The sequence below is a fragment of the Bombus vancouverensis genome, chromosome 3 (assembly GCF_051014615.1).
Source record: "Bombus vancouverensis nearcticus chromosome 3, iyBomVanc1_principal, whole genome shotgun sequence".
Classification (NCBI taxonomy): Eukaryota; Metazoa; Arthropoda; class Insecta; order Hymenoptera; family Apidae; genus Bombus; species Bombus vancouverensis.
In genome coordinates this window covers 1,791,993-1,818,699 of record NC_134913.1, presented here as the reverse complement: position 1 = coordinate 1,818,699, position 26,707 = coordinate 1,791,993, and the positions used below count along the sequence as shown (strand labels likewise).

Here is a 26,707-nt window from a genome sequence, read left to right as displayed (position 1 = left end):
AACGGAAACGACCTGTGTTAGAAGCTTTTGTATACGATACGTCTGCACGTAATTTACAAAAGGCATGAGTTGCGTGACGGCGCGCATCGAAGCTCGTTCTAGTATTACGGGCTATTAAGTTCGAGTTATCGCCAACTTATCGCTCAAACTATGCGGCCGCCTTGCCAAATTCTCTTTCGACGTCTTTGTTTTTCTCCCTTTGTTTCTTCGTGCTTCTTTTGGTATGTTACGAACTTGTGCGAACTCTTACCAGCTTAAGGCTCGATTCACACTGTCGGTTCTCAAATTATAATTATCTCATGGTTTCCAATATAAGTTTACGCTATGAGAAACGCTCCAATCTCAGACCAATCTCGTCCCGGCAACGATCCTTGAAAAGAACATTTTATTGTTGAACATGACGCGTTGTTACGACATTGCTATAACTTGGTGTAATTGCTAACAAAAATTTGGATCTCTTACGCTATTTGTTGAATGACCTTTTTTTCATGCAACGCGTTTTAGCCACATATTCGACGAATGTTTATCTGATAAAATATTCTTTCCACGGTACAACTACGAATAACAAACCAACGACAAACAGTAAACAAAAGGAACAATTAATTACAAAGACTGGACACGACCGTCTCGGACGAGTTTACTACAGTCGCTAGAAAATCAATATCCAAGTTTGTATATGTGCTAGTATTATTTGAGGGAGGCGACCGCATTACCACCCCCACCCCCTCACTTACAACGGTTTCTTTCAACACATGGCGTTTCCGAACGATTTGTGTTAAAACAAACGTCTTACTCGTGTTCGACAGAATCAACTTCTCGCAAGTCTCACTATTTAAATAGCTGAACTGTGTAATTACTAAGAATTCGCCAAGCATAAGAAAACTATGAAATAATCGTTGCCGATATCTACGATTCTTTGTTACAATTTTCCAAGCCAGTCTTTCTCAAAGTATTAAAAGTCTTCTGCGCTTATTAAAACGTGGTTACCCAAGTAACAAGAGCCAATGAACGTTCAGTCGTAACATGTTTAGTAATAAAAAAAATAAATGTTTACAAACGAATCTTACGACCTAAAAGCCGGCTGATTATCACAGCCAAAACGTAATATATATCGTAAAATAGTAAAACCGTAAAAACAGTTTTTGAATCTACTAAGGCTACTGTGCAGTTAGTAAATTATTGTAAAGGAGGTTCGTGGTCTCTTTCCTGAACGCAACATGTAGGTGTATCGATAAAAGGGACCAGTAGAGACGTAACCCCTTGAAGCAATATGCGAGCACATAAAGTTTGAAAAATTCACGTCTATATATCTATTTACGATCAAAGAGGAAACCGGGAACGGAGCAGGATTATCTGGATAATATGGGCTCGGTTCTTCGTAGTCAATTTCACGGCCGATTCAACTTTTGATCGATCTGCCAGACATAACTAAAATACCCCGAATTTCTCGTAGCAGAACACATCCTACCTTGTAAATATCGATCCTCGTTCCTTCCGTAGGAGTGCCACTTGCATCGAGTCAAAGGTAGCTGGTGCAAGGGGAGAAAACGTTGGAGAGTATGATGGTAACGTTGCCCAGTAACGATCTCGACATCGATAGCAGCAGAAGAGTCACGTGAATCGAACATTCAGTCACGAAGACGCAAGGTAGGAAGATGTAAGGCTGGGCGGTTGAAACTCACGAGTTTGTTCTCTGTTATTCGTTGTTCGTTGTCGAAAGCGACACGTGGTGAGTCGGAGCACACGTCTCCAAGGCTCGAACAGATATTACCCGTATCGCGGAGAAATTTTATTTATCGAAAACGAAACCGGCAAGCACGCGCAATAATTCAATCATTCACTGAATCACTCGTATCACGTATGATGTGCACAGTCTCCTTGATTATGTTCGGTAGCCTAATCGAAGTTCAAAAAAGCAGACCACCCAACTCGAAGCAGTGATAACTTTTAAAATCTCTACACTTTGAGGACAGCAACACCAGGCGTCAAGTTTACACTAAAATCAACATGGATGTTGGCGAATAGACTTCACTTGCGGCATTCGGAGCCGTTGCAACGAAAAGCACGACTTTCACACGAAACGGCAAATCCGTGTTATTCTAATTTTCGAAACATCGAAAGGTTGAATGGACTTAGATTTCTCAAACAGAAAGGGAAACAGAAAAACATGAAAATAAAGGACAGGTACGACGGCAGAGAAGAGGGGAGCAAGAAATATGGGGGAAACAAAGAACGAAGAATAAGAGGAAGAAAGGGGTGCAATAGTGAGAGCGAGGAAGGAAGAAAGAGCAAAAAGGAAAATGGAGGAGAGGCAAAGCGAAGCGAGAGAAAGGAAGAGTACAAGCGGGTGGATGAAAACGATGCGATCCGTAAAAAGTCCAAGAGAAACAAACGAAAAGACGCAGCGCGTGTCAAGTGCCACGCACGACTGATCAGCCCGTGGGAAGTTCGGGGCTGGGGCTGGCGCCTGCGCGATCTCATCTTCTCCCACTCGTCGCTCCCTTATTTCTTTCCTTCTCTTTCATACGCTCGAATATACTTGTCGCGGTCGACGCAACCCCACCATCACGGCCATCCAACCCTCCAACCGGTGGACTATCTCGGGACGATTCGCGATATTCTCTTGTCGCGACCCGCCGGTCACAGTGCTCCCTTGAACCGGCGCGACGCGACGCATTAGCACCGCGTTTACTATTTTCTTTCCTTTCCTCTTCCACCTTTCCGATCGCGCGTCGCGTCGTCTTCCAAATATTTTTTCCGTCCTGGTTCAATCGAATCCACACATTTTATTTTCCTACGCCTCTATTTTTCTTGGTCACCTTTCCTGTAGTTACATTTCAAGCCAGTAATTCGTTAGGACGAAACCAACGACAAGGTACTGGAATGTACAATGGCTGGCGAAGGTATCCGAATATGTGCATACTTGTAAAAACCTTTTACGAGTATAGCATATGTATTATAGGAAACATTTTGGAATTTCATTAGTAACGAAATTCGACTATCATGATTATATAGTAAAAAGGTAGGTAAAGTAATAGAACGCGACGTGGATCTAACAAGTTTCGATCGTTATCATGCTCGAGACGATAGCATGAGACTTAATTCGAAACTGCATTCCTGTAGACTTACGCGTTGATAAAAATGCCCGAGTAAGTCATGCGCGTATTGCGGAAATATTTTCTGAAAACCGACGCTGTGCTATCTATAAAAATTACGCGGAGATTAATCGTTCAAGTAGAACGAGATTCTTGTGTACGTACCTAGAAAGGAAGTACGCATAAGGAAGTACGTTATCGTTGTAGGAATACGTCCAGTATATTCGACGGTCGATAAAAAGTACAAAGATAGAAGGGAAAAGACCGTATCGACGCGCGACGAAAAATCGATTCGCGAACGTAGATTGTAAACGTATCTTGGGCCGCACGTTTCACTTTCACACTTTACTTCTCTCTGTCGAAATCCGCTTAGCGGCCCAACAAATACATATATGTATGCGTATCGTGCCGCATCCAGAGCTCAGAGCACGCGATAAAAGGTGGTGGTGTATAAAAGAGCAAACACATTTACGGAAATGCGGTCGAGACACGTGCCAGATGTCACACTCGTTCTGAATTAATCTCGTTCCCTTTAATCTCGGCGAAAGAGTAATACTCAACAGCTGTACATTAATTAAAGTTAATACAACGCAGGCACCGGAACGTTTGAAAATCGCATAGACTGCATCAGTGACCATTCATCCGTTTCATCTTTCTCCTGTCGCAAATTCCACAATTCGATCTCGAAGTGATAGAAGATAGAAGGTCGCTTTTGTTACGAACTTCTTAATTTGTACGACCGAAACGGAGGGAAGAAGAAAAGTGGTAGATTCTCGATTTACGGCAATGGAAAATATCGGCGAACAAAAGGTATCGTAATGAAAGGGATGAATCAAAAAAAGAGAGGACGAGAATGTGTCTCTAAATGTTCGCGTCGATGCGTGGTCGGTCAGCCACCTTTCTGTTCCTAAAATAACCCTTTTGAAATAAGTTTCACCCTCTTGCGTGAAAGGGGCCAAAGTACGTCACTCGCTGTCGGATATGACGCTGAGACGGTAACCAACTATTCGCCACGATCACTCTGAACTATAAAAGTACCTAAGCGTTACGACGCATATTTCGAACAGTAGAAACGCTGGAATCGGAGAAAAAAATTCTCCGATTACAAATTCATTTTTGTTGTACGTTTCCGGTTCACTTTCCACGGGAATCGGCTAAAATAGGTTAAAAACGTGCTCTTGCAGGAAAGACGTCGAACGACCGCTATTCGTTCACAAGAGTACCGAATCAAATGAGATTTCTTTTCTCGGAGAGGAAACTCACTTCCCTGTTGTTACCGGTTCGCTCTTACTTAACCGAGGCTCCGTCTATTTTTGGTTCTCTCAATGAAACGATCTTTCGTTTACGATAAGAGATCGATTCGTCACGACAAAGAAAATCGTAATTCTATTTCGATCCGTATTCATAAATATTAGGATGCTTGCGAAAAGAGCCCAACCTAAGACCTCGATAATCTTTAAAAAACTATTAAAGTTATTAACAACTACTATCTAATTTCAAATCTCTGACTACAAAGAACTCGTATGTCTAGAAAACAAAATTCTCGATCATGATAACGCATAGCAAAATTATTTTGGCCAACACTTTTGGCGGAACGATCACACGCCTGTCGAATTAGGAGTTTCAGCTCCCGTCAGGCTGGAAATTATCCTCGACAGCAGTGACAATGATGTTTGCCGTAACGTACCTTCAACCAGTTCCTAGCAGGTACGCGGAAATATTTATCATGCAACTGACGCTCGCGAATTTTGCGACACTCTACCTGTACAAAAAATTAATAAAGAAGGAATAGATAAATTATAATTTCAATTTACGCAGGATGTATCTGTATCCCTATTGCGTATTATTTATATCTGTAGAATACACCGACAAAGTTTAACTGGGAAAACCTGAAATGATCTATATACATTCGCAAACACCAGCTGCCGAGAGCGACTGTATTCCCAAATATCGTCGTTTCCACGCAGACCTTACTTATTACTGTGACTGTATACCACGGTTAACGATTCCTAACGTTCTTATACGCTTATTCTCCGAGACACAGACGTAGGGAATACCGATGCATCATTTTCATCTATAGAGTTGATGATTATCCTATCCGTCGATTATCCTATGACTTTGAAAACGTCTCCAGATGACGGATGACGAGCTGTTCGCGTTCGTTTGATCGGAGTAACGTCAGAAATATGAAAGAAACCATAAACCCTCGTTTTCCTGTGAAACGTGGATTCTGTTCTCGCGTTAGCTGCATGTCTATCTTGTAACTATACTAGAGTCATATCGCGTTACTCGCGATTCTTTTTGTTATGTTATCGTGTGCTTTGTTAACTGATAAACACACCTTCAGCGTCGTCCCAATCGCAATCCTTAGCATGATATTCTTTCCGCGTAATACTCGGTACTCGTTCGTAGTTAATTGTAATCGGTCAAAGATGTATACACGATGGGATCACACTGACGCAAATATATTTGTTAACATCGAATGTATACATCTTCGTTTAAGCGTGAATTTAATTCGAGAGGAAAGAATGGTGGAAGAAAAGAAGTCGCTAACAAGAAACAAGGGAAAGAAGAAAGACGAGGGAATTGCCAGCTCGAGAAAGCAAGGCGAGGGTAGGAGTCAAAATCGATAAAGCAAGATGGCGGCATATAGTACTGCAGAGTACCGCAGCCTAGCTACCACGAGATTATCCTCTGTTACTACTCCTACCAACCTACCCACTTACCCACCTACCTACCTACCCATCAACCTACCTACCTACCTGCCTACCTACCTACCTACCTTTCTACCTATCTACTTAGGCTATCTGGTCACAGGTAGGTATGTGCTAGCAGTTTCAACGCAATCAGGAAACCATACTTAGGTACCACACTTAAGCGTAGGAATTGGTTCAAATCCGTACGAGGGATTTAAGGTTCTAAGGTGTCTGACTTTTTAATTTATGAAACAGATTGTGCAATCAAAATTGCATAAATCGTTGTTATAGTTGTAGCGCCACCATTAGATAGATCGCGCGACATTCACTAACTATGCTACTGTTGCTACGTATCCGACACCAGTGATCGAGTCGTAGTAGCGATCAGACCTTACACCTTCGCGTTACGTTGCACGAGTAGTGGTAGGTAACCAAACGTTAAACGAATGTAGAAGTTTTAGAATAGTTTTTACATTCTTGGAAAAGAATAAATATATAAACAAGAATCTCTAGTTGTTGATACATGCCTCTCAATTTTATGATGATAACGATTCACCATTAACTTCCCACTTGTTACTTTCAGATCAAAGATCTGTGTCAAAATATCTATAGCTTCCAACTTAAAAGAAAGGAATCAAAATCCGACAGAAGGAAGAAGGCCGCGCAGTCGTGCTTAGTTCTCAATGAGATTCACCGGCATCTTTTGCACAAGCTCGCTAATCGACTCGCTAGTTATTTTTTTCTTCTTCCTATTCAATTCCTTCTATTTTCTACCCTTTTCGTAGTTCATCCACAATCATTCTGCGCGTTAAATTTCTCCATTGGTTATTTTTCTTCGGCATTTCCTTGTTTTTTTCGGTAGAATTTGAAGCAACGACCGCTTCAAAGGATTTTGCATTGTCTCGCGTTACTTTTCATTCCAGGGCATATTTACCTCGTTATTAGCAGCAGTATGTTAACGAAACCAAGTATATTCGGAAAAGAGGCTTCATGTACCATAAAAGTATATTGTACTACTTGCTTTCGTTATCGAACTAAATGGGGAGAAGTTATCAACGCTGATATTTTCCATTTCTCTAACTTCCACTTCCGTCCTTATCTTTCGACGAGCATAATAACTATGATAATGCATCGCATTCCAAACATTTTTGGCGGAAAACGAAGCGGGAAAATCCGCGAAAGGAGAAGAATATGACTGATTTAATGCATCGTTCGATCGAGCTAAAGCAAAGCTCGAAAGTCGGTGACTCTTCCCGATGAAAATAACCGTAACTTCTTGCTAGACGAATGCGTTCGGTCACGCGATAGAATCCGAGTATTAAAGCTGAACTATCCTGTTAGTTTCACACGATATTTACACACTTCTTATTCGAGGGTTGTGAGAACAGAAATGCAGCAAAGAAGACAATCGTTTTCCATCATGTTGGGGAGCAAACAGCGGCAAATTGTGTCGAAGTGTCGCGATATTAAAAGAAGAATAATCGGCGCATCGCATGTCGGTACGAGTTGACGCACTCCTCTTCGTAAGTATTATGAACATGAACACCTATTGACTTCGTACAAAATGCGATATTCAATCTGCGGTATCAAGAAGACGATTGGTCAATCAGAATGTTGTATTCGTTCAAAGTAACGATTATATGTATATATCGCGAGCCCAAATATTTCAATTTTGAACTACATCGGCTTATACTATGCGGTGAGGACAATGTCCGGGGCGCGAAAAGCGTGAGAGGATGCGACATGTGAAGGTCGCACAACCCGAAAATCCATATCCATTACGTTTACTGAGAATCACGCTTGCGCGATTTCGCTCCGGTATCGAAGAAAACACGACTAACGACCCTCCTCGGTACGATACACTTTCCAACGATTAGTAAAATCATTAATTTACGTTAACGGAACGCACGAAGAAGGTTTCTTTGCCGTTCTTACGTTATTACAAGCTCGTCGTATTCATTCCTATCCTTTCGCTACGTTTTTCTCAGTTTCGTGCGAGGAAAATTCATTTTAGATGCGCTTTCCGTAGCTAACTCTCGGTGACTAACTCTTTCCGTGCCGCACCACCTCCATTGCGTCCGCAAATCAGAAAAGAATGTCCCTGTTCTGAATAGGCCAGACTTTGACTTTCACGATATATCGACATGATAGAGGGCGGAGAACAAGCTACGTCCAACTTAACACGTCAACGATTTTCCAAGATACAAAAAGGGGATTAGGAGCACTCACCTATTCAGGAAGCTACGACAAGTTCCATATCCCTCGCAAGTGATCTCTGTAATAAAAAAAAGTCAAGACGAAACAATATAATTAACGAGATACTCGAGAAGCAGAAGCGGTGAAATCGTATAATTGTGGCAGGGGTAAGGCGCGAAAAAAAACGGAAGGGGATACGATGAATCGGTTTCTCCGGTGCACTGCACAGCACGGCCAACAAAAAAAAAAAGGGTACTTGAAGGCTTCGTCACCCTCGGTAGAAGTATATCGAGCGAAGATTCCCGTTTGTTTTCTGACTGGTAGGATTTACTCAGCGTACATCCCTCCGATGCATCCCCGCGAACAACGAGGGATGTTGTTTTCGCGAGCGCAGTTTTCTTCGGTCTCCGTTAGGGAAGATTCCAACGAACTACTCCATAGGGAGAAAAGTGGTTCGGGAGGGTCATTCACGCACCTATTTCGCTCTCTCCTTCGTGCTCTGTCCACCGGTATCATCCCGATGCATCCTCTCTAATTGAAAGCGATATACTACGTTCGCGCATCGAGTCTCCACGGATTAAATTCTTCCGGGACTTCAAGATCCAACAAATCAACTGATTCTTCTTTGCTTCTTGCATCTTTTCTCGAATATACAGGATGGTTGGTAATTGGAGGTACAGGCGGAAAGGGGGTGATTCTACGCGAAAAAAGAAGTCGAAAATATAGAATAAAAATTTTTTTAATTGTTTTTTTTTTAATTTTTCCATCGAGACAACGATCCGTTATAACGAGACGTGATAAAGTGCACGCGTACCGAGCGAAAATTCAAAGTCGATTTTCTCGAAAACAAAGCCTCAAACGAAAAATTTTTATGCTATATTTTCGACTTCTTTTTCGCGTAGAATCACCCCCTTTCCGCTTGTATGATACCACCAGTTACCAACCACCCTGTATATGTAATAAAGTAAATCCTTGGGGTAAATAAGACGATCGATCCTGGAAAATCGAGTTTAATCGAGTACAATAACGATTAATAACAAATCTACTACAAATTTTAGCTGGAAAATCGAGAATCGATTTTCAAAGTCCTAAATTACCGTTCTTCTCTCGTGATTTAACCTATTGTGTGAAATGGCTACCGGTAAAACAAAGCAACAGTAAAATATATCGGTTGGCGGGTAGTTTGAATTCTATAGAATTTACGTATATATACGATATATTGTAACTTCGATGGTCGAGCTGTACGTCCTTCAACTTATTACGGATTAACGTTACGTTAACGCAACACTTCGTTTGTAACTTTCTTTCAGTCAACTTATACAATATTATTGAGCTTTATGGACAAAACTGGGAAAAATCACTAAACTGCATAATTGCCACTTTTAATTCTACAAGCAGTAGCTTTTCTTCTATAAATCTCTTCGGAACAAAGGAGATCGAGAGTACGCGTGTTTCGAGAAATTCAGTTGCATCGGTTTTAACTGAAACATCGCCAACTGCGACGTTTCGATAAAATTAATATAAGCGGCCATAATTACAGGAAATAGCGGCGCCGCTGGTTTCCTCCAGTCGTCAACGAGTTAATTGCTTTACGTTTTAAAATCGTCTGCGCTAAAATTCAAGTGGTCCGATATCGTGTTTAATGCGGGTATCAGCGAAATTTGGACGAAAAGCGTCACGTAGATATCGGTCAATCGTGCTCCGGCCTAAAGAGGCACGCCTTGATTGTGCAACGTCGAGACAAGGAATGGACTGCTCCAGTCCGCTATAATTATTTAGATTGCCGAGTACATCAAGGGCTCTTCCGCTGGTGCCCCGTGCGCGTACGGATCTACCAACTTATCGGTTGCTAGCGCACATTTGTATTTCCAGACACGACAATTACCAACGACCAATTGTACTATACTACAGATATATAAGAATAAAAGGCATTTCGTTCGTTTACATAACGTTAAAATTGTAGATTAACCACGAGGATCACCAACGTTATGAATTTATTACCGTCAAAGTTTACTGGTTGGTAGGACGTAACTGCGACGCAATTGGAATTTGCGAGCTTGTTGCGAAACTAGGAGCAAGAGGAACGATCGTTTTAAAAAACGAGCAACAACTTTCGCAAAGTTAACTACTCGAAAGTTTAGATCCGTGCTGCGGTTCGATTGGTTTTGCCTTGACGAATCAAATACGACCATATCGGCTCGAAATACGTCGAAGAAGCCCCCTTTCCGCATAAAGAGTCCGATTAAATTTTAATGAGAACTTCGGCACCGATCGCCGATTCGAAGCGAATAAATAAAAGTAGCGGGTTTTTCTGGGAAAAACCGCGGAGAATCCTCGGCGACGTATCGTTAAAGTTTTCAACGCGATACCGACACGCGGCAGGAATTTCTAATAGGTCGAAATTCGTATTAGCAATTCCGATCACAAGCTTGCGCCTAGCACCGCGCACTTGCTTCGTAAATCGACAAATTTCGTTGGACGGGTTTGCCGTATGAATAACGACCAAACCGCGATGAAAGATATTTTTTTAAGGCTAATAGACACAGATATTCCAATTATACGATTCTTAATCCTTTCAAGCTTTTCGCGAAAGTAGAAATTGTTTAATAATATGGAAACTTTCCTCACAACTGAAAAAAGAGACTTCTCAAGTAAAATAAACGAGTTTCGTTACAGCGAGCATTACGAAATATTTAAGTCGAATTGCACGAGAGATAGACACGAAAATGGTGAATGGGTTTAGGTTCAAACGTGCGTCGGCGAAACATGGCCAACCTGTACAGTTCGCAATCACTTAACGAGCACTTTGCTTAATCAGAGATTTAAGATGCACGATACTTAGGCTTCCCTCTGGCAGAGCAGAATACGCGAAGCAGCAAGGCCGTCAGAAAGCATTTAATTTCCGGTGGATGATCAGAATAGGAAAAAAGCGAGGGCAAACGCGAATTTATTCGAGGTACGAAACATTCTTTGGTTAATTAGATTCAACGTATAAGGGAAAGCTCGTCATCGACGAGTTAGATAAAAAATTTCACGGAAAGGTACATCCGCTTTTATCTTCGAAACATGATTTCAATTGATCTATCTGAATCGCTTGAGACACTGCGCGAGACATACAGATATTAGAGGAAAAAGCTACATGTTATGTTGCTGAATAAGTTCTGCCCACCAGAGCAAATCTCCTACAAATTACATCTTCAGACATCCCCTCAATACGTAGGTATTGAGTTACTACGCTTGTTTCATGGAAATATTAGAAAAGGACCGCTAACTATCGTTTACCCCCAAAATTATTTGAATAATGTTATATTCGAATGATCGGAATGCGATAAATCTTACGAATACGAGGATAGCTGGGTTGAAAGCGTTATTCTAATCTTTGTCAGACATTTAAAAGGGTTGGCATTTAGCGATTGAAGCCTAACTCGTAACAAAACTAACTTCTTACTTCTCCTATTTCGAGACACAATCGAATTGGGACTAATGGCATTAGCGAGATTGGCGAGTTCTTTGAAACTCGCGTAACTGAGCTACCCCTTCACAGATGGCACCCAGCTTGCTATAACTTTCGTGCTACGACATCGGTAAAGAAGATGCCCCAGGACAAACAATTCTAAAGTTCCTCTGTGAAAACCGACATCGCTCCAACGGCAAACAATTTTTCAAATCGATCGCCGGAAAATATCATGATAATATCCTGCGTAGCATTATGTTTTCGTTATGTAATAAGCAGAAAATGATAATTTCAACGAAAACACTTCGTTTTTCGCTGACAGTGAGACGGGAAGAAGAGAGAAGAAATATGAGGAAGAAACGAGATACGGAATAACAGAAAAGGAAAGAGAAGAAACAAACGGAATTTCGACTTCGATCAACTTCTTTCGATTGTAAGTAAAGTAAGTAAATATCGAAGAGAAGAAAGTACGGTTAAAAGAACTGTGAGACCAGCGGTACAACGGAAAGAAACGAAGAGGAAAGAAGAGAAGGAAAGCGAAGAGAAGAGAAGAAAGGAGCGGAGATGCGGACGCGTGCGGATTCGTTCGGTGGACTAGAGGGTGAATACCGTTGGCAAGAGCGAAGGTAGGTGCGGAGGTGAAAGTAGCAGCGCTAGAGCGACAGCAGAGCGGCGAATCGGAGGGTGAAGGTGGTTCGACCGAGAGAACGACGGAGCGGTAGACCGGCAGAACGGCAACCAGAGCGGGAGAACGAGAAAGCGAGAGGGTTCAGAACGGTGGATGACGATGGTCGGGGGTGAGGAAGGAAGGGAAATGGCAACGACGATCAATACTTCGCCACGCCTCGCGCCACCACCTACTCTGTCGGAGCGAAGCTCGACTTTTCCGACCATTTCGTCTCTCGGTCAAGAATGGAAACCATCCTGGATATGTCTTGCTGCTCGTGACGCTATGGTTTTTTCAAAGTTCTCCGCAATTCGAATACATTGATCGCGCGTTTTCTACGAACAAGAGCTTAGTCCCTTCGGTCGATCGCGCGCTCTTTCGCCACTGTCCCACCATGCAAGCTACGAACTACCGAAACACCCGACAGTCTATCGCTTACAGTTTACACGTTCTCTGGTCAACCATCTACCCTACAACCGATACTTCATCGTCATATTTTTTGGAAAATCACCAACTAGTTGCAACGAAGCTACTTTTCTCGTTTGTTCCAAGAGAATATGAAATTGGGACAAACGATCACATATGTGACGAAACGGTTAGGAAGTGGCTAGGTACACATGACCTCGTTCCACGGGGTCACGATACGGGGGTGTGCGAAAACACGAGATGGCAGCACGCTACGGTGAAATAAGAACTTTTTACTATCCTCGATAGCTTTTATTTTCATTATGCTCCGCGCTTAATTTATATAATCTTGCGAACTTTAACCATGAGATCGATGCATTCGAGTAGATTAAACAAAACTTACGCATGCTTGCTTCGGCGTTCGAGAATCGGCGAACGAACAAGGATTGTCTTACGATCGAGCATAATACGTGTCAAGATTCGTCTGCGAACGATTGCTATAACGAGTAGGCAACACGATATGTCTGCCGATAATTCATCTTCTTCGGTACCTCGTCTAGGGCTTTAAGAGAAAATCGTAAATTTTACGAAAACAGCAATGTACCAACGCAAGTAACATGCTAACGCGAAATAGTATTATTTCGAACAATAAACTGATAACATGGTTTCAAAAAAGAGACAAAGCGAGAAGCAAGTATGACTTACCCCTGACAAGGATTTTACGGCACCGAAATTCGATTTGGAATACGAAGCAGTTCACAACTCGCGACTAATTCGATTTTCTAAACTGGACAGCGAACGAAATAGAAAGATATCGAGAGAGTTGGAAAATTCTCGTACCGGAGAAAATGTATAAAAAACTATTAAAGCTAGTACCTACGAGTCGATGAATTGTTATTGTTTAAATCCAATCACAGCAACGTGCAAAGCAACGGTAAGCGGATTTAGATATATCGATAAATAACTACGGCAAGCGAAAAGCAACAATGGTGAAAATTGTACAAGAATATTCCACGCCAACGATCTGCGGTTCGCAAAATTAAGGTCATAGCCAAGACCGTGGCAACGGAAGAACGAAAATATCGTTAAATTCGACTCGACGATATCAAATACGAATATCGACGTCAATAAAGAAACCGGTGACGTAGAAAGTATCTGATTTATAACATCAAAATTGAGTCCAAAGAATGCATCGATTACGCTGAGCGCGTGTCGCGTATGAAAATCACCCGCGTGACCGATCAACACTGTAACCCACAGCGACAATTCGCTATCGTACTCTGAAAACTAACTATTTTTCTCCATTATCCAACCGATGGTAGAAAGTTTAGCAAAACCTCGAAGGGCACGATAGGCAATTTATTCTATCGAAAAAGAAAATACGTAAAATGTACGTGTAAACAGAGGTTTGGGTAGCTGCCATGCAATCCATTATCGCCCTCTCCCCCCACAATCGAGTCGCAAGTATTCTTTGCAATAAACGAGCGAATCGAAGCAAGAAAACCCGAATACGCACGCCGCTCCAAAATTTTTACACGCCACGCCCACTTTCTACCGAAACCATTCACGCGATGCACGATATTTCGATAAATTGACTAATGCTCGCGTTTGTAAACACGATGTAAGAACACATCGATGAGAAAGGTATATCACGTTTCTTTGGGGTAAAAGGGCGAAGATACGATCGGTCCGGATTTATTGTCAGAAAACGCGTGGCGCGCTGCATCGTGCGTAAACAAGCTACGTTTACGCGTGCTTTATCATCGAAGGGTCGTGATTGTGGTACACCAGCGGCGATAGTTTTGTTACGATATATGGAAATCTCGGATGTAAGAATAAACGTAAGAATAAACGTAGGAATAAACGTAAAAAAAGCGAAAGAACCTGCTCAGTACCGTGTGACTCCGGAATCGAAACGTGTAAAACGCGGGTACTATTCGTCGATAAAAATGTTCGTAAGTATAATGCTCAGATTAAATTCGAAAAGACACCAGAAGATCACGATACGACGTCGAGAAGACACGTTTCGCGTGCCCAGATGCAAAATATAATATACTTTCGAATACAAACAGGGGATCGAGTAAAAAGCTCGATTCCGTTCGTTTGACGAACGATCCGGGGCGGAACGAACATCGTCACTTCGCGTCGCGTTGCATTACGTTCGATGTTGCGATCGGTGGTTGCAAGCAAGTGGCCAACACGAAAATAACGCGTGCAACTGCGCTACTAATGCGCTTTAAGGCAATGTGCTCGCAACGGGAACACCATAAGAGGTTACGGTTTGCCGAATTAATTTGGCTTCTTCCCTCTAAACGACGACGAGGAGAGGAACGAACATGGAAGACAGAAATCAAGGAAAACGCGAGAGATGAATCGCGATGTGCAGGAAGGAAAACCGAACGCGCTCGCGCGCTTGTGCTTTGCGTGTGTGTGGGTGCATGTGTGTATGTTAGTGCGTGCGTGCGTGCGTGCGAGCGAAAGAGCGAGCGGGCGAACGAGAGAGAGAGGGGGGAGAGAGAATAAAAGGGAGAAGGAGGGAAAAAGAGGAGGGAGAAAGGGAGCGGAAGGGAGTAGGAGCCCGAAGAGATCGGAGGGTCGGATCGGAGGTTAACCTGTCAGTTGACGAATCGATGGTTCGAGCGAAGGTGATGAGTTGCAGAGTGACGACGAGTGAAAGCGAAAAAACCGGACATTATATAATAATTGGAAATACTCACCTCTGCTGGTGAATGCGTGGCAGCCAAGCACACTAGTGCCAATCGGCGACCGCCGCTAATCGCTGCGAGTTCACCGAGTTCACCGTCTGCCGCACTAGAAAACCTTAGAATTTATCACGAAAACATGATCGGGTAACTTTCATAGGACGGGCGAGGAAGGAGCTCACTCTCGAAGCACCAACACTCGATGACGTCATTCCACTAGCGGCAACATGGAGCCCAAAACGCGATAGGACGCGGGCTCGAGAGACTCGAGTTAGGTCGCGCTCGCTTCGAGCTGTCCCTCGAGCTAACCTCAAACCGCTCGGCCGTTGCTCGCGAATACGCGAACCCTACGATCACCACCGGCTGACAACGACCGACTCTCCCGTGCACCGACACCGACACCGACACCGACACCGACACCGACACCGCACCGACACCTCTCCTTTCTTTTCTCTTCTCTCTTCTCTTTCCCTCCTCTTTTCCTTTTCCTCTCTTTCTCGCTTTCTCTCGAGGCTTCGCGCTGCGAAGCACACCACCGTCCGCGACTAGAATTCACTTCGGTCCGCTCCTTTTTCCACGTGATTTCCGAGAGGCCGCTAACAGAGGGCAGTCGCGTGCGCGCCCCCCACAACCGCGGTTCCTTCACTGCGGGAAACCAGAGATTCGAAATCGAAGCTGCGCGTCGCGCTACCTCCTTCGCTTTTCCAACAGAGGACGTTGTCAGGCGACCGAATGGACCCGATGGGTCGGTCGTGCCGCGTCGTCGTGAGTCGTCACCAATCGTGTCGGGTCGTTTTTCCTCGCGTCCCGTCGTGTTGCGCCGCTTCGACAACGCCACCGTCGCCTACTTTTCCTAACCTCGCTTTCTATCGTATGCGGCTACTCATTTCTTCTTCGCGCACACGGCACCAGTTTGTCCTACGATTCGCAATTCTCGTATCTTTTGATATCGTTCGAACACGATTCTTCAGCTCGCATTTGTGTTCGCATTAGCGTTCCCGTTCACTCGTGCTTGTATCGTATCTTTTTCGAGAAACCTCCGAATCTCTGTGATCGCCGACCAAACGAAACGTTCGACACGACTGGCCCGTGCAGATCGACTCGTTCGCCCACTTTGCTCTGTGAACGCGCGCGCGCACGCGGCTACGCGATCGCGCCACGACCAAAATAATCGCTTCCTCGATCGACCGTCGACCACGACCTTGCGCCATTCCGCCGCGCGACGCGCCGCGTTCGGACTCGTTGTCTCATTCCCTCCGTCTCGCCGAAACCTACGATCAATCACCTCTGGAGATGCCGACATCACCTTACGTCTCTCGAATCAATCAGATTGATGCGGTGCAGTTAGACGAGGAAATCTACAAAGTGCTTAGGAATCAAGCCAGGGAAATCGGCAAGTATCAACAGATAGAGAAGATCGATAGATGGCAACCCGAGATCGACGCGCTCCTCAAATTCTTCATATGGAATTTCTCGCTGCGCCACGGAAAATCGACATTTGGTCAGCAACTGCTCAATTTGCATTACGAAAACATTACAAGCGCAAAGTCCATTCTCTATATGCTTTCAACGATCGGTCCGGCGTATGTACGAGATAAACTCGTGGATAGTGGCGCGAATCGTCGTTTCACCATTTTACTCGATCGTGTCGCGAACGTCTTGAAGTTCTTCGAGTTTATAAACTTGTTGATCTTTATGCATCGTGGGACGCAGCCTCGTATCGTCGAATATATACTCGGAATCGCGAGTTCTTCCACAACTGTTCACAAACCGAGAAACATCGGCTACTCGTACATGACCAGAGAACTGTTATGGCACGGTTTGATGGAATTGTTTACTACCAGCTTGCCCATGGTCAATTTCCATTACTTAAAGCACACGATGAAGAAGCTATTCACGCGGTCAAAGGCCGTCGACTTGCAAGGCATATTACCGACCATGAACTTGTCCACCAAGTGCGCCTATTGCACCGATACACCGATCCTACCGGTACACGCGGGTTGTCAGCATATTTTTTGCTACTACTGTTTGAACGCTCACTTCACCGTGATGGTCGAGTTTCAGTGTCCCGAGTGTAGCACGCGACTCTACGCTACTAGTATGAAAACGTACGAAGCCAGTTCCTCGACCTCCAGCAAACGAGAAATGTCGAGCACGGCATTTTAACGTTCTCCGTCTTATACCAATAAACAAACATTTTGTACATACAGATATATATATATATATATATATACATGTACATATACATATACATATATTTCTATTTATACATACGATTGTACATGCATTGTGTTTTATTTTTTTCTTTTTTATTAAAAATACCAATACAAAATTCTCTCTATCTGCTTTCATACAACGTTACGATTTATTCGGTGTTTCCTTCGAAACGAAACGATGATGGATCTGGTATATGATATACTTCTTGCTTATCGGAATAACTGGATTACCGTATAAAAATATCATGCCGCCTTAAAATGTTTTCCGTTTCGTATATTCGCGGCAATATGCGTTACATAGATTGGTCGTTGGTTTATTCATTAAGTAGTTTTACTTGCACGATGGGCGGGCACGTCCATTCATTACCTGCTAACATTCGGATGGACACGTTTGAATTCTTTTCGTCCACTCGATTTCTTCGATATCTCGATTCGGTTGCGCTCTAATCTTGATTGGAATGTTTGCTTATTCTCTACAGTAATAGGTAAGTTGCGCGAGCGTGCGATCGCACCAGCCGTTCCAACGATTCGATTGATATTCGTTGACAAAAATTGTTCGAAGACTTAAAAAGACGTACCGTGGCTGTACCTTGTACGATCACCTGACGTATATAGTATAGTATAGTATCACCTGACGTAGGTGTAATTAACAACCATATCCCGCTGTAGTACTGAATCCGTTAATCGTAGTAAAAATGTTGTTAGGCACGTCACTCTTTTCACTTGGCGAAAGAAACTTGGCGAGATCGCATCAGCAAAGTAGACAAGATTAAAACACCTAACGTTTCGAAACAAGGCGGAACATGGTATATTTCATTTTATTCGTTAGTCTCCGAAAATATGATTCACCCGGATCGTATTTCATCGATTCTGAGAAACGTTTTACGGCGCACGATTAAATTGCCATCATGATAGGTTTTCACGTTTTTACAAACGAAGCGTCTTTCGGAATACGCATCGTACTATATCGATACTATTATTACACTGCGCGTGGAAACATGCTCCAGAAAGGCATGTTCGGTCAGTCGAATGATCTCGCTGGATTGTTACTGTATGTTCGTCTCTCAATTTCTCTTCTCCTTCGCGAATCTTGTATCCGTATTTCGTGTCGTTATTCTCTCTTTCTTTGCGTACAAATAAAAAAGAAATAAAATTCGTCAGCAAGAAAGGGGTTTCAGTTTTTGCGTATCAGACGGATCGAGGAGGAGAGAAAGAGAAAGAGAAATATGCGTCAAGAAATTTGCCATATGCAACGTGTCAGGAAGAAGACAGGAAATAAGACGAACGATACGACCTGTACCGTGATGTTCGAAGGCTAGGTATCGAATGCTTCGTTGTCGCTTCCTTACCTATCATCGTTTCTTTTTTACCTTTCTTCTTCTTTTCTTCCTTTTAATTCTAATCGTTTTAGCAACTAATTGATCTGCTAAATCCCGCAAAATCAGCTGATGCACGTACCTACATGCACATACGTACGGTACGTATGTGTGTTCATGTGTATATACATATATACATATACCTATATTTCTATATTTTTCTAGATAGGAACATCGAAGAACAGCGTAACGCATCTCTCTAAAAAAAAAAGTCGTCGAGCATCGATCGATCGTGTAAGTATCTCGAGCAGCGTAAAAATACAAATAATAGAAAGGACACGAGTGGATTCGCGGTAAAAGGAATCTTGCGGTCATCGATCAAGCTTTTCCTCGGGAACAACAATGATCGTTACGACAAAATCGTTCTGCGACGTCCCATCTCTGCCGCGAAAACAAGAACGATAATTCTCCGCTACGAAATCATGGGATAGGTACACGATTTTTGTTATCCGACCGGTGTAATGATCGGACGAAGAAAATCAAATTCGAATCGAATTTTATCAAAGAAAACGGTTAATGTTCGACACAAACACGAGTAACAGGGACGATCGGGTACAGTCTTGTTACATCACACACATACGCGCGCGCATACACTCGTACGCATAAAGTACACATAGCATGTATTCCTTTTCTAACATTTCGATCATTTTCAAGCATGCGATTTTGCCGCACCAAACAACAATAATTTATGCTTAAAAGGATTTCACAAAAGACTTAGTCAAGAACTATTAACGATAAAATCGTTCGACTCGTTAGACATTCTCGATAAGTTTCATCGAGACGATATTCTGAATATTTTCTTGACACGCGATAAACAATAATTTATATCGCTAGTCGCACCGACAAATGGATCGATCACTTAAATCGCGATAAATTGATATTTGAAGGTGTTTACATCTTTAAATATTGTCGATCGTAGCGAGCAGAGCATGAGCTCGTTGCCGAACGCTTTCATTTCATCCATATACGAGTATACTCAGAAAAAAAGAAAAAAAAAAGATTTAAAATATTAATAATTTACGTAGAACACGAGTATCTTACTTTCGTAAAACGACTACTGTGTAAACGGACCACAACGTGCAGCTTGTTTTAACAAAAATATTCTCGTTCCCCGTATGTTTATCAAGTACACGGATGTTGAGACAGAAAAGAAAATGAAGAAAAGAAGAGGAATCACGATGCACTCATACGACGACCGATTATTGAAAATAATTTAGCTGCAGAATCGTTGGGCAGGCATTGCACGTTAGCGGTATAGCTGAGTATAGACTCAAATTATAGTTTCAAGGGTAGTTCGGGAAAGTCGTTTCTCCTGTAAAACGATCGATCGTAATACGGTGAAAAAGACACAACTCGAAATACCTTCGAACGTTCAATCGCCCCCTCCGATCCGCTTCGTGGAAAAATCATTCGCATTTGTACGTTCGACGTCTTTCGCGAGTGAATAATAAATACTTTATTACATTGTAAAACTCGAAAACGCGGCTGCTGCGAGAAAATCCGAAACTCGCGAAAACCGAGAGAAACATGACCGTGTGCCCTTCTTTTCGCTTTATCTTTACGTGAGTTCGCATTTCCGTCTCGGTTGCCAGCTTAGGTTCTACGTTTCTGCCGAGTTTCGAGCTTAGTCGAGATTAAATATTTTAACTTCCCTAAAGCGACAGGTCGCCGAACGTACGGGATATCCTACGCCCATCGCGCATATCGAGCTTCAAAGCCTCGTTTTTCCGCACTTTGCTATACTAATTGAACCGTTATCGTTAATTTATAGATACTGTATACGCCTATCGTTCAGTCCTATTACGAACTCTTCACCGTTACACAAAAACATATATGATACAACGTGTCGAACGACACTACGACTCCCGGAGCATCGTGTTTCGCGCTCCGTACAAAATAATATGAAAACCATATCGATTCGTCGAATATCGCGCGACCACGATAGAAAGACCATTAGCAACATAAAAAAAAAGCTAACGAAACGAAAGTAGTAACGAGTTTCTTAACCTAAGGCACCTTTCGACCGCGTGAATCGAGGACTGCAGGGAAAAAAATAAAAAAAAAAAGCAAACGGTCCTTGACCACAAAAAGAATCATCCGCCTATTCTTTCGGTGCCTAGAATCGCAAATTAACATACTAATTATAACTTGATCCTACTGTCGAGTCGGCGAAAGGGCTCGCGTGATTTGATTTCGATCTCGATTTCGATTCTCGTTCGAGCATCTTGAAACGCAATCGAGTCTGCGTGCGAACGCGAGGCTAATTTTAAGTACGACGCGGTCCTGTCTAAATTCTTTGTATTCGTTCTCACGAATTTTGCGAGACTCGTGACATGTTTCGTCCCTACTACCATTTGGTATCCAGATTGCATTTCTCCATCGACGACGAGGTCGACGACGTGGTCGTTTTGCGTTCCGCACCAGGAGCAGCGCTACCACAGAATGGACTAGTACGTTTGTTCATTTCTGAAAACGTACAGATGTTCGGGTGAGTATTAAAATTGATTGACGTACGAAATCGCTACCAATGAGACAGCCGTTTACGTACCAGCGATTAATAACATTATTTTACGCCTTGCACCCCAAGCGGTTATCCCGATTTCGCATAGATCTTTTTCCGTCAGAGATGGAAATGTAGCCATGTCCACTTCGTGAGATGTGAACAGGCCTAGCAAACAGAAAATAAGCAACGTATAGAACGATGTGAGCGAGCAGGTGAGCAAGCAACACGAAGATGGGATTTACCATAAGCATTGAACGTTAGCGTTAAAACGAGACGTTGTATTATTATTATAAGCGATTTTTAGCCGCCACATTCACGTCAGATCTACGCATTTAACGCTTATAGGAAATCTCACGTTTCCGTGCTTATATCTAGCGTCGAGGCCGATTAACGAGCAAAAGCCAAAAGTTACAGACCCAAAAATTCAGCGAATAATAATTTTACTTACGAATATACTTTTCCAATCCAACGCTAACCAACATGCTGGTTAAGTCGTCGTACCGGTGGGTTGTAATTTTGTTCAAATGCGTGGTGGGCGTATGCTCCATATAGTTGGAACTTATGCCGATCTGTCCAACACGGTCTTTACCGGATCCGATTCCAAAGTCAATCTCTCTGCTGAATACCGGCGTCGTTGGTTCCTTCCATAAATCAGATGGATGGGAGGTGGTAGATTCCTGCGGCTAAAAGGAACTTGCCAATATTGTTCTCGACTCGCCGATTTGTATCGACACCTAATGATGACACTTTGGTTAAAAGAGATACGCTTACCTTCTTTATGTCGCTCGTATTTATGGGAGGAATGGATTGACTGAGTCCGTAGCCGGACCAAGCGGAAGTAGGAACGCGATAATCGTTGGTACTTGGTTTCCCTTGAATCACTTTCGCCGCTAGTATCTTTTTCTGCTCGTAATCGAAGGGAACGAGATTCTGTTGCACAGCCATTTCCAGCGATTTCTTCTCACAACCCGGCGCACGACGATCGGGTACCGTAATATCGGACAACATGCTGGATATATCTGTGGAACGAAAAAGTTCAGTCCAGAATGATAATCTCCTGTCAATTTCAAGGGGGGGGGGCGTTTGCCGAGCACTCACCTATATTATGACTACTCTCGATAGGATTGACCGGAGATATGTTACGCGGACTGATAGCTGGACTAGATAGAGAACTGGAAACGCTGCTCAACGACGAATAAGCTGCGGTTAAACACAAATAAGAGAAAATATTTTTAATGGAAAGAACATAGCGGGTCGTAAAAGCAATCGCATTTAGAAATATATATCGAATGTGAGAAAATAAGAAAAATGATAAAACTCACCGCTACCTTCCTTGCTTTCCAACGAATTACCGTTCAATCCGTGAGTATTGTGGAAGCCTACAGGCCCGTTCGAATGAAGTTGTCCGATACCGGTAAAAGCGTGATTTTGCAGTCCATGTGAATGAGGAGGCATCGCGTTGTTATGCATTACGTGCTGCGTCGTCAATAGGTGATTAAGGTGTGGATATGGATAAGAGTGATGAAGCGGCAGTGGCGAAAAGATGGACGGTAATGGTGGTAAATGACCCCAATGAGGCGACAGGGCCATCGGATTTGGCGAATGAGGAACAGGCGATACGCAGTATGGAGAATTCTGTGTGTTCACCGTTAATATGCTCGACAAATTGTCCGATAGACTGCTGACTAAACTATTGGGACCTACGAATCATATTTCCACGATCGATTAATCATTAACATTTCATCGACTTGACAACGAATCGTTAGAAAGCGTATCGCTGAACGAGTCAGTGAAATCAATCGAATCATACTCACCGGAGCCATTGCCAGTAGAGTTTCCTTGGAAAATATTAGCAGCGTTTGGAATGTGATAGGTAGCCGGTATCTCGGCGTGCACTCTGGGCTCGTCCAGGCCTAAAAGCTGCTTCCTCGCTTCGTAAATGTTGCTGGCGTTTCTTTCGATTCCTTTGATGATCACGGAAAGCGTACTCTGCTTCGGCTTGTGCCTCACGTTTATGAACACGTCCAACGACTGCATTAGTTGGGAAACGTTCTCGCTATCTACCGAAGACATCGAGTCCTCAGGAAGGTCGAACATTAGGACCAAAGGCAGGGAACCCTGAAGAAAAATTTCCTCTGCTTTTACAAGATATCATTTTACGTCATCGTAAACTGGATTCACAAACAGAAATGACGTTATCGGACCGATGTTGTTAACGGTATGATATATGTGTATTTTGCATGTACGGAAGAGGAAGAGAGGCAGAGAGTGCGTTGAGAAGAAGAGACGAGTCAGTATAAGGAAAAAAATATAACAGAACAGATAAACGGTTCACCGATTGGCGATAAGAAAATCGAATCACGCGGACAACATGACCTACCACTAGCTGTTGTCGAGCCAAGTAAACGTTGTGGATGCCACCTGTGATCGTAACGTTGCTCTTCTTTAAGCTAGGAATGTTCGGATCTCCGGCATCTGGGAACATTATTTGAGTGCCTGTGCGTTGCATGATCATCTTCAAATTACTGCTCTGCTTTCCCAATACGATACTGTGATGTTGCGGCGAAATCTCCATCGACATTTGTACTTGTATTTGACTCTACTCGGATGAGGAATGAGATTCGAATAAATCGGATCTTGCAAAGGCGATAACAGAACGAGAGGACGATCGTACTTACAGCTAAGTTTTGGCACATGTAGTGAATTAGAAGCACGGTCGCTTCTTTCACTTGAGATACCTCCCATTCGCAACCTTTGACAACTACCAAAGTAGCATGCAATTTTGGTCTGGTACGAAACATCACTTGAACGTTGTATTTTTCCTGAATTTTAACTACGTACGGCGAAGTGGAATCGGGCACTGTTTGCGACGCACTCATGATTGGTAACTCGAACGAGAAGATCAGAGGCGTAAGATTCTGCAAAGACAAACGGATCGATAGGTATAACGAAGGTACATTAAGCCGGAGGAAAAGGTATATATCGAGATCTGTCAGACACGATCGAGATGAATCTCTCGACTTACCCTGACACGAGCACGGGCACGTTCGACTCCCTCCATTTCTCCCGCAATCGACACCTGGTTGCTCTTCTCCTGATGATTACTTCGATTACTGTCTGGAAAATGGATGTGGCATCCAGTTTCCTCCATCACCCGTTTAATCGTTAGTCCACCCTTTCCAATGATGTGCGAATGGTCCGTGTAACTAACGTCCAACTTCATAGTTACTCTGTTACTTTGCTGCAATCGAAACGAAAGATCGTCGTCGATATTTTCGAGGTTCCCGTTACTGGCGTAGCAGGCGTTTAACGCCAACGTTGCGTGCGAAGATCGCGAGATCGATCGACGCAGCGTGTATCGGAGCGAAGCGCGAGCACGGTTCAACGACGAAGTCGGCCGAAACTGCGGATAGCGCGACGAGAAAGATAAATTTCGATAAACAGCGGCATCGAGCAACGTAGAGACTAATGGAAAATTACGCATCGCCCACGACGTTAGGAAGCCGTTAAACTCTTCACGCAACGCGATGTGTTGAATTTTGTACTCGACGCAATATGCACGCGATCCCGATCGTCCGACCGTCTATCAAGCATTATGTAAAAGGCTACGCGATTCGAATTCGTTCAGGTTACGACTAGCGTAAAGGTGAACGCTCCCTACGCATTCTGGAAAATTGTTACTTGCCTCTTATTTGCCTCGATCGTGCTAAATTCGCGTGATTTCGCTGCGTATCTCACGTTCCAACGAGGAACAGCCACGAAGAGGTTGTTACTTATGAAATCGTGCGACATTCACGGCGTTCGATCGTCAGAGCAACAGGTTTGTAAGTACGTCTACTCTTCGTTTCGTTGGAAGCGATTCGAAACGATCGGAATCGAGCAAAGTCGATGCGGTGCGGTACGATACGGCACATTACTATATCATGTGGTGAGATGTGGCGCAGAGAGTGGATGAGGCAGTGTGTATCGAAGCGGGAGGCAGAAAATGAGTGGGAGACGGTGAGCGAGAAGGAAAGAGCAGTTTGCACGGCCGGTGGAGGACTGTGTTACGTTGGAGTTGGAGATAACGGTACGTGGCAAGGAAATACAAGGCGGCCGATTCGGCCGGTCGGTTAACGCGAGCGAGACTGGTTCGCATGACGTCTCGCTTTCTCGACGAGGAATTCGCGGGGCTCCGTCTGCCTGTATAAATAGAATACCTTCTTCCTATGCGTTGCGGTTACATCCCTTTCTTTCTAATGATTCCGTAGTACCTTGCGACCAACGAGAAAAACAGTCAGACTGCCAAAGATGTTGATACAAGTCGGCGAAAGTTTCACGATGCGAAATGGAAAAATGAAACTGGCTGCCTCGACTATACGACAGTTTCGTGCAGACGGAATGGTGCAGCGACCTCGCGTTAATTCGACTTTTTTGAGAAAGGACATTGAAAGGAAAACGAAGGAGATCGTTGCTCGCGCGCAACGTCGAACGTTTCCGTCGTCCAGTATGATCGAATACACCGAGCCGTTGCATCGAGTTACGTTACATCGCGCCGTGTCGTTATAGAGGTCTTGCTACGCACAACGCGCGAGCTTTTTATCATTCGATGGATTATCTGTGATAAGAGTGAAGAAATGTTTGTACGGCACGCGGATTCGATCGGTTCTATGCCGCTGAAAGTCGAATTTCGATCGACGAGGTCACCGCTAATCTCGCAGCTCGCGAGTGACGTAATGTATCGGTAAACAGCAGCAAATCGCCCGTGACACCAGTCGCGAGATCGCACGCTTTTATCTCTCTTTTCCGTTGTTCGCTCGATGATACCCTCGCCGACCGACTCGTGCGCGAATGGTTCACCAAACCAACGAAACGAAACGACTACGACGAAAACAGTGGAAAAATGCTGCTTACCCTCGTGTCCAGAATTTCCATTATTTTCTCCTTTGCGGCTCGTACGTCATCGGGTCGACCCGCGACCTTTATATGCGGATCTGTAAAAGAAACGAATTACTATGTAACAATGCGACAATATGTCCCCCCTTGGAGTTGCGGGTTACGAAGGATCGCGATCGGTGAGCAGCTCTTGCGCATCGACCGAGCCACCAGAACCGGCTGAGCTCTACAGCAGCACCGAACTGGCACCGAGTCACCGATTACCAAGAGGCTTTTAATATTCTCTGAGCGCCGCTTCTTCGAATATGCTTTTCTTCCTGGGTACGGAACACATCGAATTCGAAGACTATGACACAGACACGACGTTCAGAAATACGTACTTTGAACGCAACAATCGTTCACCGATGATCGAATCGAACCGACAGTTTAGTTCGATCGAATTCCTCTCTCTTTCTCTCTGAATGCAGACAGAGACGAATGCACGAGTAAAGAGAGCGAAGCGCAAAGAGCAAACGCGACCGA

General features: G+C 43.7%; 3 protein-coding genes across 10 annotated transcripts in view; 1 reads left to right on the top strand and 2 right to left on the bottom strand.

Moving 5' to 3' along the window:
- bsk (mitogen-activated protein kinase dJNK) overlaps positions 1-15,371 on the bottom strand; it is a 59,555-nt gene extending 44,184 nt beyond the window's left edge. Inside the window, exons 1-2 of one of the 4 annotated variants that reach the window (XM_076628012.1) lie at positions 15,231-15,371; positions 8,021-8,066 (exon numbers count right to left, since the gene is read on the bottom strand). Coding sequence is in view for 3 of the 4 variants with exons in the window: in XM_076628010.1 (XP_076484125.1) it covers positions 1,469-1,628 (160 nt within the window). In the remaining variant the exon portion in view is untranslated. Of the gene's footprint in view, positions 1-1,468; positions 2,434-8,020; positions 8,067-15,230 lie in introns of those variants that run through there. The other 3 variants (XM_076628010.1, XM_033346972.2, XM_033346974.2) reach the window with 3 other exon arrangements.
- Positions 15,372-16,508: 1,137 nt separating this feature from the next.
- Pex2 (peroxisomal biogenesis factor 2) lies at positions 16,509-17,502 on the top strand. Its single transcript, XM_033346976.2, has one exon. The coding sequence runs from the start codon at positions 16,509-16,511 to the stop codon at positions 17,379-17,381; it is 873 nt and encodes a 290-aa protein (XP_033202867.2). The 3' UTR covers positions 17,382-17,502.
- A 1,784-nt stretch (positions 17,503-19,286) lies between these two features.
- BicC (protein bicaudal C) overlaps positions 19,287-26,707 on the bottom strand; it is a 30,142-nt gene continuing 22,721 nt past the window's right edge. For all 5 annotated transcript variants that reach the window (XM_076628006.1, XM_033346964.2, XM_076628007.1 and 2 more), the window contains 11 exons: positions 26,204-26,283; positions 24,336-24,551; positions 23,989-24,228; positions 23,691-23,909; positions 23,125-23,428; positions 22,633-23,010; positions 22,409-22,510; positions 22,082-22,329; positions 21,759-21,993; positions 21,356-21,475; positions 19,287-21,273 (listed from right to left, as the gene is read on the bottom strand). In XM_076628006.1, coding sequence (XP_076484121.1) covers positions 21,155-21,273; positions 21,356-21,475; positions 21,759-21,993; positions 22,082-22,329; positions 22,409-22,510; positions 22,633-23,010; positions 23,125-23,428; positions 23,691-23,909; positions 23,989-24,228; positions 24,336-24,551; positions 26,204-26,283 — 2,261 coding nt within the window. In that variant the 3' untranslated portion in view covers positions 19,287-21,154. The remainder of the gene's footprint in view (positions 21,274-21,355; positions 21,476-21,758; positions 21,994-22,081; positions 22,330-22,408; positions 22,511-22,632; positions 23,011-23,124; positions 23,429-23,690; positions 23,910-23,988; positions 24,229-24,335; positions 24,552-26,203; positions 26,284-26,707) is intronic.